The sequence below is a fragment of the Malaclemys terrapin genome, chromosome 2 (assembly GCF_027887155.1).
Source record: "Malaclemys terrapin pileata isolate rMalTer1 chromosome 2, rMalTer1.hap1, whole genome shotgun sequence".
Lineage (NCBI taxonomy): Eukaryota > Metazoa > Chordata > Testudines > Emydidae > Malaclemys > Malaclemys terrapin.
In genome coordinates, this window is record NC_071506.1 from 173,699,408 (window position 1) to 173,712,452 (window position 13,045).

Genomic DNA, 13,045 nt, shown 5'->3' on the forward strand with positions numbered 1-13,045 from the left:
GACTCTGCAGGTGTAAGAGCCTGACTGTGTCAATCTGCTTTGCAGAACTACACCCAAAAATTTTAAAGTTACTAGTAGGAGCTTAATTCTAGCGTAGATCTTTGTGCAAATCTCCAGCCGATAGGTGGAAGATCATCTGTAGACTGAGGATTATATCTGACTCTAATTTTGCAGACCTGGAACACAACAACAAATGTGATTCAGCTCTCCCCACGAAATGAGTTTGACACGCCTGCTATAAGGGGAATACAAAATGTTTAGACGCCAGTAGAGAGACAAAACTACTGTAAGAATCGTAACTTAGAATTTACTTACTTCGGTAAGTTTTAGAATCTAAACATAGCATAAATGTATATTTTTGCATTTAATTTTTTCTAGGAGCTATATCTGAAAGGGAACAAAAACACACTGAAATATGTGGAGGATTTTATAAAATTGCATATATATTTTTAAGTATACATGAGAAAATAAACATTCTTTTTATTAAAATAAAAAAGCTTTGATACATTTGCACTGAAAATATTTTTTTAACAGAAAATAATTGCTACAAACATGCTACAGTAACATACAAAAGGTTCAAAAAGTTTTCAGTGCCTTCTTTTAAAGTTCAACGTTTTGGCAAAAAAGTTTTTCTGTATAAACTTCAAAAGTTAGCTATTATAATACTGATACAAAACACTTCATGTAGATTAAGTTAATGTGCATACAACACAATAACTTTTAATGTATTGTTTGTATAAAATCAACATATTTAAAGTGTAAATTTCATTAGATAACATACAAATACTGCAATATTTAAAATGGCACTTATAAATAGAGGCTTTATAATTTTGCATCCAATAAAAAAAATCAGATAGAATACATGGTATTTGCAATGTACAGAACTGTAGAAATGAATACATTTCTCCATTTCTTAACGTAAATAAGGTTCTGGCTTAGAAAATGATTGTCATTTTACAAACATGGGGCCCAATATCCTGCAAGCACTTAAGCAGGTGAGTAAAGCTACTCAAATGTGTAAGTTTGCTGGGGAGGCCCATGGCTATTTAGCTTTCTTCATAATAAAATACAAGATAATATACTCACACAAAAATTACTCAATTCGTTTTTTGGTAAATTATTTAAGTAGCAGCAATTTTTGTTTCTTCCAAAAATTGATGTTTAAAATAGGTGCATACTTGTCATAATTCTCAATGATATACATCTGAATAATAACAAAAAAAAAAACACTTTTCAAAAATCACAATATGTTTGTTCACTGCTGAAAAATTGTGTGTAACAACAACTTCCTTTTCACAGAATCACAAGTTTAAAGATTTGTACAATATTTTTAAGGTATGTGTGCATAAAGAAAATGATTTGTGTTTGAAAAATCTTTTGACTAGTGATTTTAGTGATTAATAGGAGAGTTTTCTTTTGGATTATTTCAAATATTTTAAAATTCATTTTTAATGAAAAATGTAGTATATTAAAACCTTTTTCTGGAATTTTGTTGAACCAAACGGATATATATTTTTCTTTCTGGTTAAAATATATTTTGCTCTATTAATAGATCAGCAGTTCTGAATGTCCTTCGCAATATAGAAAAAATACAATAGGATATTTATTTTGCACATTTTCTAAGCAGTTATGTATTGTTGATTGATGCTTGCAAGGTCAATATAAGGCTCAAGAGCAGGGTCTGCAATACAGGCACAGCTTTAATAGAGGAAGAAGATATACTACAGGAAACTTGCACTTGGGATGTGATAAGTGCGGATAACGGCACATGGGATGCTAAAGTTGGGCTGTCAGAATTTATCAGCGACTCTATCTTTTCTGCTTCTTTATTGCAGGCTTCAATCTAGAAAAAAATCCCAACAGTTAGTTATTAAAATCTCTTCTCTTTATCCAGAAGATTAGTATAAACATTTAGGATGGTGAATAAAGTTTAGGATGGCAAAGCCACAAGCGAATCATACAGGTCAGCTTTTGAGAGTTTTTAAAAATTGTATTTTATGTCTCTGTCAGGTGCCTTAGTTACTTATGAATCCTACCATGGAAGCTTCATGGGGAGAAAATTATAAACCTCAAAAATGGTTCATCACAATTTTGTGATTTTTAAGGCCCAAAATCTCATCATAGACCAGAATTAGAAAGCAGGGCCTCACACCACTGGAAATCATGGGATTTCTCTCCTGGTTCACAAGGTACTGCACTGAGGTCTATGGGATTAGAGAACCCCCGGAGAACTTTAGGAGGGTTGGTGCCCCCAGGCCTGGGAACCTTAGGAGACTCAGTAACCCTCTCAAGGAAATTTTCCTTTTTCTCCTGACAAGTCTTTATAATGTTCAGGTTACATTCTGAGGCCCTTTGCACAAGGACATGGGCGAGAAACTTAGTTTTCTTAATAAAGGAAAACAAACAAACCAACCTTAGTTTTTCAGAAATCCTTTTCATAAACTCACCACAGATGATGCTTCACAACATTCCAAGTTCAGAATGTAATAACTTTTGAAAATAGACTATCTTGGGGTTTTGGCAAGGGGATATCTACAGGACAAACTAAATTTTATTTTCTACAAAGTAGCAAAAAAATTTTTTTTTGATTACTGGTAAACAACTCCAATTTTAAGGTGTTAACTTAGAAACCACTTGTCTGATTCAATTACAATTTTATAGAAAAATTCTAAATAGTATAGTTTCAGTTCTAGTCTTCAGCCTGCCACTTTTAAAGCCAATTTATTTATTTTTTTGAGATTTTAAAAGGTGGGGATGGAAGAGAAAGTTACTCACTCTGTGTAGTAACTGAAGTTCTTTGAGATGGTTGTCCCAGTGGGTGCTCCATTTTAGATGTTCTTGCACCCCCGCACTTGTAATCGGAGATTTGTGGCAGCAGTGCTTGATTGGATCAGAAATGCACAGTCTCAGTCTTGCGTTGCTTCAGTTATCTAGCCCCGTGTGACCAACCCCGCCCCTTCCTCCCCCCCCCCTCCGTTCCTTCTCTACTGCAGAGTATGTAATGTGAAGTAGAGGGGAGGTGAGAAGGTAGTGGAGCACCCACAGGGACAACCATCTCAAAGAACGTCAGTTACTGCACAGGGTGAGTAATCTTCTCTTCTTCGAGGAGTGTTCCTGTGGGTGCTCTACTTCAGGTGATTTCAAAGCAGTGCTCTTCAGTGGAAGGAAGGGGCTTCAGAGTTGAAGTCATGGTAGATGACAATACGGTAAGTCCAAATAGCACATCAGATGCTGAATGTTGTTCTAATGCATAGTGTTGTGTAAATGTATGGGCTGAGGCCCAAGTTGCCACTTTATAGATGTCCATAATGAGGACACTGTTAAGAAATGCTATCGAAGCCAATAAAGCTCTGGTGAAATGTGTGTGGGTGCCCACTGGGGGGTTGAAGATGCTTTTGACGATAGCACATGGAAATCTATTTGGACAGTCTCTGTTTAGATACAGCATCTCCTTTTGATCATTTTGGGATGGAGATGAATAATTCTGGTGACTTTCGAAAAGTCTTTGTTCTGTCTATATAAAAGGCGAGTGCCTTTTGGACGTCTAAGATGTGAAGTGAGGACTCTTGTCTATTCCCCTGGGGGGTTGGCTAGAAGGATGGGAGGTGAATGAGTTGGTTGAGATGGAAAGAGGAGGCAATCTTAGGTAAGAACTTGGGATGAGATAATAGGGTAACTTTATTTTTTAAGAATATCAAGTATAATGGATGTGCCAGGAGGGCCCCTAGCTCTCCCATCCATCAGGCGGACGTAAGGCGATGAGGAAGGCTACCTTCACTGAGCGGTGAAGTAGTGAGCACATTGTTAGCGGTTCAAATGGGGTTCTGGTGAGGCCCCATCATATTAGGTTAAGATCCCATGGTGGAGATAGGGTTCATATTTCAGGGTAAATGTTGAGGAGTCCTTTGAGAAAGTGCTTGGTGACTGGGTGAGCGAAAAAAAAAATCAGTAAATGTTGCATGTTCTGGTGGAACGCTGTGATAGCTGAGAGGTGTATCCTGATTGAGCTCACGGAGAGGCCCTATATTTCTTAAGTTCTAGTATGTAGTCTAGAATTAAAGGAGAGAGAAGAATGTCCTTTACTTCATCTGAGCAGGTCATTTCAGGTCCTTGGAGCGATAGAGTAGCCACATTTTGAGATGGAGTCTTTCTAGATTCGGATGAAGGAGTTGGTCTGCATCTTGAGAGAGGAGACAGGGTACAAGAGGAAGGGTGTGCGGTGTGCATGCTACCATTTTGAGAAGGCAACCACATTTGTCATTGCCACTTGGGGGCTATCAGAATGACTCTGGACTTGTCCAATGTGATCTTGTGTATTACCCAGGATAGGAGAGGGATGGGAGGGAAGGCATATAGGAGAGGAGTGTCCCATCTGATAAGAAAGGTGTTGCCCATGGAGTGAGGGCCCAAACCTGCTCTGGAGAAAAACAGAGCATTTGGCATTGTGTGCCATTGCAAAGAGGTCTATAGTTGGAAACCCCCAATCTTAGTATACGTTGTGTAGCATCCGTATGTCTAATTCCCACTCGTGGTCCTGAGAAAAGTTCCTGCTCAGTGCATCTGCAGCGGTGTTTTGGCATCCTGGTAGGTAAGAGGCTGAGAGGTTGATGTTGTGACTGATGCACCAGTTCCAGAGTAGCATGGCTTCCGTGCACAGGGAGTATGAGCATTCCTTCCTTGCTGGTTTATATAGAATATGCATGCAACACTGTCTGAGGATTTTTATGGTCTTGTTCTTGACCATATGAAGTCAAGCATATGAAGCAGGAAGTGGGAGCACATGTTGCAAATGGCTCGTAGTTCCAGTAGCTTTATACGCAGGAGGGATTCAGCTGGGGACCAACAGCCCTGGATAATATGAGTGTTCAGATGTGCTCCCCAACCTAGTAGTGAGGCATCCTTTATGATCATCACTGTTGGAGGGTTCAGGACAAAGGTGGCCCTGGCCCAAACATTGTCTGGTCATGTTCACCGTTGTAGGGAGTCTTTTACTGTGTTTGGTATTGTGAGGTGTTTGTTCATGCTGTGTTTGAATGGAGTGTAGGTCGTCCGGAGTCAGGCTTGCAGACACTGCACGTGTAACCTCGCATGTTTGATGATGAATGTCGTTGCAGCCAGGTGGCTCAGCAGTTGTAGGCAAGTCCTGGCCATTAGCGGAGGGCTGTTTAGTGTTGGGGAGATCAGATTGGTTAGAGTAATGAATTGCTGTCGTGGTAGAGAGGTCATAGCCTCTGGAGAATTGAGTTATGCTCCGATGAATTCTAATTTTTGCACTAAAGTTAATGTTGATTTTTGTACATTTGTAGGCCTAGGCGTGTGAAGAGAGCTTCCTTGCTTCTAGCGCTCCTTGTCATGTCGATGCTTTCAGTAAACAGTCATCGAATTATGGGAATATCATAATTCCCTATCTGCAGAGGTAAGCCACGACCACTGCAAGAATCTTGGAGAATACTCATGAGACAGTGGATAGGCCGAAAGGCAGAATTTTCTAGTGAAAGTGATCTGCTCCTAGAGCAAATCTGTAGAATCTCTGATGTGATGGATGTACTGTTAAATGAAAGTGTGCGTCCTGGAGGTCGAGGGCCAAGAATCAGGCCCTCCTTTCTAGTGCTAGAGTTATGGTTGCCAACATGACCATCTTGAAGTGTTGGGTCTTCACAAACATGTTGAGTCTTCATATATTGAGAATGGATCTCCACCCACCCATTTTTTTTCTGGGTGAGGAAATAATGTGAATAGAAACCCTTCCCTCTGTGTTTTGTTGGTACCAGTTTTACAGCACCTAGATGTATGAGGTGGGTTACCTCCTGTCGCAGTAGATCTTCCTGAGAGGGGTCCCTGAAGAGGGATGGGGAGGAAAGATGGGTACGGGGAATGGAGATAAATGGGATGGAATACTCAGACTTGATTATATCTAGTACACAGCTGTTGGATGTGAGGGTCTGCCAGATTGGGTAAAAAGGGTGAGAATCTCTGAATGGCTGGGAGATGAGAGGTGTTTCCAGCACTTGAAGTTGTGGGGGTCTTGGACCTTCGACCAAAGTCTCAACATTGCTGTCTTGATGGCAGTGGTTGAGACATAGAAGGCTGAGGTGGAAGCTGTCGTCTCCTCGTGGATCTCTGTTTCTGCCCTTGTTGCACATATTGTCTGTGTCATTGCACATAAGGTGTAGACTGGAATCTTTGTGAGGCATAATACTTGCCCTCCTTTTTCTTGTTCCTAGGCATGTAGATGCCCAGGGACTTTAACATCCCCCTTGAGTCTTTGAGTGTGTGGAGAGATTAATCTGCTTTGGCTGCAAACAATTTAGGACCTTCAAACGGGAGATCCTTGACCATCAATTGTACCTCTCTGGGGAACCCAGAGAGATGCAACCAAGATGCTCACCTCATCACTATTGCTGTGGCTACAGACTACATTGTGGTGTCTGCAGAGTGCAATGCAGCCTGCAATGCTGTTCTGGCAAGATGATGTCCTTCAGAGATTATGGTCCTGCACTGTTCTCTTTTCTCTGGAATGAATTCAGTACATTCTGACAACTTTGAGTAGTTTGAGTGGTCATATTTGACAAGTAATGCCTCGTAATTGGTAATCCTGAGGCGTAACGTTGCCAAGGAGTAGGTCTTACAATCGGAGAGATCTAGTCTCTTCCAATCTCTGTCATACGGTGTGTGTTTTGGGGGGGGGGCTGTTATTCTCTGCCCTGTTCATTTACTGGATCCACCACCAAAGAGTTGGGTGTGAGAAGAGGAACTCCATTTCCTTCACTGGCACATAATATTTGTTGTCAGACCTCTTGCATGTAGATGGGATTGTTGCTGGGGTCTGCCAAATCGATTTTGTGGGTGTCATAATCACGTCATTCATCAGTAGAGTGATTTTTGGAAGAGGTTGTAGGATATCTAATAGCTTATGTTGTTATTCCTGGACTTCTTCCAGTGAGATATCCAATGAGCCCATCATTCTCTTTAAAAGGTCCTGAAATTGTTTCAAGTCATTCCCCATGTTGGGAGGTGGGGGCATGATGGTGTCATCAGGGGAAGATGACAAAAAATTGGCTGCTGGTATCACCTCCTGGTCCAAAATCTCCTCCTCCTCTTTGGCCACATCTTCTGGGAGCTCAGAGGGTCGCCGGTACCGAAGGTGAGGGTGAATGACGTGCGCTCTCCCTGGGTGGGCTGGAAGGTTTGTGGTGTTGTGGGGGGTATGTCACGCATGGGATCCAATAAGGACCCTGAGGTTGAAAAGGCATCGGTGGCATCCCATGGGTGTCCATACCACTTTTGATCTTTGGGCCCAGTATAATAGCCCCTGTTCGGTGGTGGATCTGATCTGGTAGGTACACAGATGGGAGAGGAATAGTGAGAGGAGTTTATTTCTCCTTCATCCTCGTCTTTCTCATCCCTTGATAATGGAGGAGCAGATCTAGATGGAGTGGTGAGACGGGTGACGTTGGTACCGAGAACAGGAGTTTCCGGCATCGAGGTCCTTCTAGCATAGGAATTGCTGCAGTGCTAGTAATATTGGTACCATTGAAGATGGAATGGTCGATACAGATTGCTTTGGTGCAGCTGTGAGTGTTGGTGCGTGCACTGAGTGTGTTATGCCGGCAGCAGATGGCGCCATGAGGTCTGCAGTGGTGCCGAGCTGCTCAGTGCCAAATGTTTTGTCTGCTCTAATGGTGCTGAGGCAGAGGGTTTCGATTTCCCCTTGCTGCCCTTGTCTGACCTAGCCTGCTTAGGTTCTTTTGCTCTTATGGTACCCACGGTACTGGAGGGTCCCACTACTTCGACAGTAAAGATACCAATGGAGTTTGCTGGTTTGGGGAACACGATTTCTTGGCAGATTTCTGAGCTGTAGAAGTTGGAGCCCAGTTTTTGGCCACCTTCTTGGCCAAGTGGTCTTTTGGGTGAGCCGATAAGGAAGTGCCTCTGTCAGCAGTCGGGGACCTATGTTCGGGGGGAGGGGGGGTGTCTGTGATTTGGGCTCAAATGCTATCCGGAGAGACCTCTCCACCATGAGGAATTTGAATGGTAAGTCTCTCGCCTTCCTGGTTTGGGCTTTTAGATTGTGACAATGCAAGCACTTTTGAGGGATGTGTGTCTTGCCGAGGCAGCGAACACACTGCGAGTGCCCGTCTGACACCAGGACAGAAAGGGTGCAGGTGAGGCAGCATTTAAAACCTGGGGAACTGGGCATGAACCTCATAAAAGTGTTCCCCCCCACCCCCAAGGGGAAAACTAATTATTCTAACCTACTAATGGCTAACAACAGAAACTTAATCTTCTAGTCTGAGAGAAAAAACAAATTTTTTAAAGGAAGAAAAAAAATTAAACAGGAAAGGAAAGTTAGCTATAATCCAACAAGAACAAAGTCTAAATTGTGAAAAAAAACCTATTCTAATAAAAGTAGGCAGAGAGGTGCTGCTAAGTGCTCTGACTCAAGCTAAAGGCAGTAGAGAAGGAACTGAGGGGGGGTTTGCCACACGGTGCTAAATAACCACCTGAAGCGGTGCGAGACAGGGACCGCGCATGTACCCAACCATGCGCTGCTACCACAAATCTCCTATTACAAGCACAGGGGCACAAGAACACCTAAAGTGGAGCACCACGCGGACACTCCTCGAAGAAGAAATTGGATTTATAATGGAAATTTAGCTGCAGCATTAACTAAGGAATGTAAAAAAAACTCCATGGTCAGTAAAAGTAGATAAATTCAAACAGAACGCTAGCAATTATAGGTATCTTGATAGATGAGGCTAGACAACACGGCTTTGACGTAAAGCCAAATCCAGTCACAGTGTAAATTAATGTATCTTCAATGCAACTGATCAAATTCTGTCCACTTAGAACAGACTTAACTCTGGCCCATACAGGAAGCAAAACTGAATACACAAAATGAGTTTGGGAAAATAAAAAGGAAATTGGAGGCAGACTTTCCTAAACCAAACAATTTGAGGAAATGCAATTGCCCGAATAATATTTGTGTTGTAGAACGAGCAGAAAATGTGGATTCCAGTCTGCTGCTTCTTACCCACTCCCCCATTTTTTATTTTAAAGATTGACCGTCATTTTAAAATAATGCATGTTAATGCACAAGTTAAGAGCATCAAATTGGTCAGCGTGAATCCTAAACCCTGAGGGAACTTCATTATAAAAACGTGCTGTCACCAGGGCAGGGAAAGGCGCTTAACAAAAATACAGGGGGGTTTTGGACTTGCAGAAACCTAACCAAAAGGATGTCAGAATAAAGCAAGAGTTCTAGGAAAAAGAAATGCAATACATATTTGAAGCTTTTTTTTTAAATTGTAGTAGTTCTGAGTTGCTCCAAGCAAAATAGTATAATGGCTTTTGTGTGGGTTTACTAATCCACATATAGAGTTTAGGGTTGCCAGTTGTGTGTGTGTGTATGTCTTTGCTAGCACAAAGTAGGTGTGTCTCACACCATTATTATGCTGGGGAAACACACTGTGACTTGATGTCCTTTAACATATTCTGAGAAGTATTTGGGGACTTTGTAGCACACTGATAGCTAGTTTTGTAAGAGAGAGGATCCCCCTCTCAAAACTGTGATGGTCCCAGAAATATAGGAGCAGATATTTAGCTGGTATGATTCCATTGAAGCTATGACAATTTCCAGCAGCTGAGGTGGCAGCCTAATCCACATCTATATGTAACAGAGACAGACAATGGTATAACCCATTCATACACACCCAGGTGCATTTTTTAAGTAACAGACCAACGGCTCGATACTAAAAACGTATACTCCAAAGCACATTTATTAAATGCGTGACAGTCACTCTTCTAAAAAAATTTTTGTTTTTGAAATTTTAAATGAAAAATCTTTTGTATGTTACTCAATTGATCTATCTGCTATGCAATATAATTCACAGAAGGCTAAAGTATTGAATTTTATATTATTTTATTGCATTTGATTGTATTTAAAATTACAAAATACCACAAACTCCAGCAAAATGGAGCAGTGTAAAGTTTGTAGTATTTTCTCTTCCATGTGCTGTAGTCTGCTGTGTGCTCCAGCACACTCCGCTAGCATCCACAGCTAGAGCTGGATGAAATTTTTCAAACTTTTTTTGCTGAAAAATTCACACTTGGGTCAACCAAAACACTGCATGAATTCATGTCAAATTTGCCAAATTGTTTCAGCCATAAAAGAAAAAGAATTCCAAAAGTCAAAATGAAACATTTTGATTTATTAATTCAAAATGACTTTTAAAAATTTTGCTTCCATTTTATTTAAAAAAAAATTACTAAATGAAACATTTTGCTTGACCTGAAATTAACTTTATTTTTGATTCAGCACCAAACTGAAATATTGGTTATTTGAACAGCTATATTCAGAACCTCTTACAAAAACAGTAAGTGTTAAAACACATCCACTTTATCCTTATAATAGAAACGCTTAGGCACAAATCACCAGAGAAGTCTCAGAACAGTCATCATCCAGTAAAAAACAATGAGACTCAATTCCATTTTATTCTTGCCATCTTTCACTGTAGCTTTTCAAGTGTAAGTTGAAAGTAAAAATAAATGGTACATAGCACAGATTGTAAATATGACAACCTGTATTGAAATAAAATGGAACTGTATTGACTAACGAAAATAATAATAAATTCTACCTGCAATGGTTTGGGGTTTTGATCAACGGGTATGATGAGAATCACAATTTCAGATTCTATGCTTAAGTATCCGAACACGTCGCATTGTGGCACTGAAACATGTAGACGGATTTTTTGAAGTACTTCAAGTACAGTTATTGGCTTTTTATTGGTTACCTGGAAAAAAGATAGAGTACTTTATTATGCATGCAAAATGAAATTACATTTGTCCTCTTCAGAGTTGTAAATAATAAGGTTATGTCATACTAGAAAAGCTGTTTGAACATACTCTATTTTAAACCAAATTATCAAACCCAGTCTATATAAGCAACGAATAAGCTTTAAGTGAAGGGGAAGAGAACACTTACTTATCTTCCAGTAACTGTAGTTCAAGATGTGGTGTCCATATACCCTGTTTCCCCGAAAATAAGACAGTGTCTTATATTAATTTTTGCTCCCAAAGATGCGCTAGGTCTTATTTTCAGGGGATGTCTTATTTTTCAGAAATGAAAAATGCCTTATTATCGGTGGATGCCTTATTATCGGGGAGGTCTTATTATCGGGGGGATGCCTTATATTACAACGAGAGGCAAAACTGTAAGTAGGCCTTATTTTCGGAGGATGTCTTATTTTCGGGGAAACAGGGTATTTCGCTATTGGGGCACATGTGCCCCATGTGCTTGCGACCAGAATCTTCTGGCTACACTGTCCATTGAGCCTGTGCATGCACCTCACTTAGTCTCCTTGTGCTTCTGTACTGAGGGCATAAAGGGTGGTGCAGGCCAACCACCACTCATTTTCTTCAACACTGTTGTAGTGGGGAAGAAGGGCAGGTCATGGAATACATTTGGACAACACATCTCAAAGAACTCCAGTTACTGTAGAGACAAAGAAAGATGCTTACAGAGTCCATCAGACAGCTGAAGCAGGTCTATGTGTCACTGCTGTCTCAGCCAAGATGGAGCAATCAGGATTATCCTTCCCCTGTCCTGACATATATTCCTCACCACCTTCTAAATTAATGGAAAGGGAGGGAAGAATACAGAAGGCCCTCTCCCTGATGCAACACAAAAGCATCCAATATGGACTGACTGTCCCTTCCCACTCTTGAACAGACGAGATGATACTTTTTGTTTAACCTGGTTGTAGTCAGGTCTACATCAGGTCAGCCCCAGATGGAGAAAATCTCTTGTGCCACTTGATACTTCAGGGATTACTCATGCACATGAGAACTGTCTCTGATAAGCCAATCTGCCAACATATTGCTCTTCCCTGCTAGATGCCCGAATAGATATTGTGAAGAATGCAACAGTCCCATAGACTGACTGCCTCAGCACACACCAGGGAAGAATGGGCACTTCTTTGTTTGTTGAAGTAATACATAATGGTTGTATTGTCTGTTGATACCTGAACAACCTCTCTCTTTATGTGAGGAAGAAAATATCTGACAGCCTCATGAATGGCTCTTAATTTGAAAACATTTATATGCAAATTCTTTTCTTGAGATGCCTGGTGGCCCTGAACTGTGAGCAAACCCTGCTGAGCTTCCCATCCATTGTCTGATGTGTCGGAGGTTATTGTGACAGATGGCAAAGGGGGTTTGAACAAAACACCTTTGAGAACATTTTAACTATCTATCCACCACATGAACAAATTTAGAATGTCCTGAGACATGGTGACTGACATCTGAACGCTGTCCAGATTCAGTTTGTAAACCTGAGCTATACAGTGCTGCGCTGACCTCATTCTGAGGCATGCAAATAGAATAACATAAGTAGTCACTGCATAAAAAACATCAGACCCAAAAAGAAAATCAGTTTCTGGAGCTGATAGTGTCATATATCTAAAGCGCATTGCTCTCTTCCGAAACCTTTTTTTCTGGGAGGAAAGCTCTTCCTGCTACTGAGTCCAATACAGAACCTATTAAATTAATTCTTTGAGTCAGGCAAAGATTTTACTTTTTGACTTCAGAAGCAGTCCCAAATCCATAACGAGGGAGGTTGTAAATGTAAACTAGATCTTTGCGTGAAGACTTTAGCAGCCAAATTGTCTAAAACTGGGTAAACAAAGATAGCCTGTTTTCCGAGGTGCACCACTACTGTAGAAAAGCAGTGTTTTTGTAAAGATTCTTGGCACTATTAGAAAGGCCAAAATGGCAGGACCTTGTACTGGAACTGTGTTTGTGCCAACACAACACAAAGGTACTTCTGATGAGCTGGCTGGATAGAAATATTTAAATATGTATTGAGAGTTGTGAACTTATTCATAACTGAAATCAAGGGCTAATATAGAGGCTAGAGTTTGCATTCAAAACTGAAATTTCTTGATGAACCTATTTAGTTTGTTTAAATCTAAAATTGGACAGAACTCACCCCCAATCTTTCTTCTGAACCGGGAAATATCTTCAATAAAACCCCGATCCCTCCCCA

The 13,045-nt window shown here is 40.7% G+C and overlaps 1 protein-coding gene across 2 annotated transcripts in view; it reads right to left on the bottom strand.

Annotated features, from left to right (window-relative positions):
• Positions 1-420: 420 nt before the first annotated feature.
• Positions 421-13,045, bottom strand: part of RECK (reversion inducing cysteine rich protein with kazal motifs) — a 134,582-nt gene continuing 121,957 nt past the window's right edge. For both annotated transcript variants that reach the window (XM_054018966.1, XM_054018967.1), the window contains 2 exons: positions 10,638-10,793; positions 421-1,843 (listed from right to left, as the gene is read on the bottom strand). In XM_054018966.1, the coding sequence (XP_053874941.1) occupies positions 1,628-1,843; positions 10,638-10,793 (372 nt within the window). In that variant the 3' untranslated portion in view covers positions 421-1,627. The remainder of the gene's footprint in view (positions 1,844-10,637; positions 10,794-13,045) is intronic.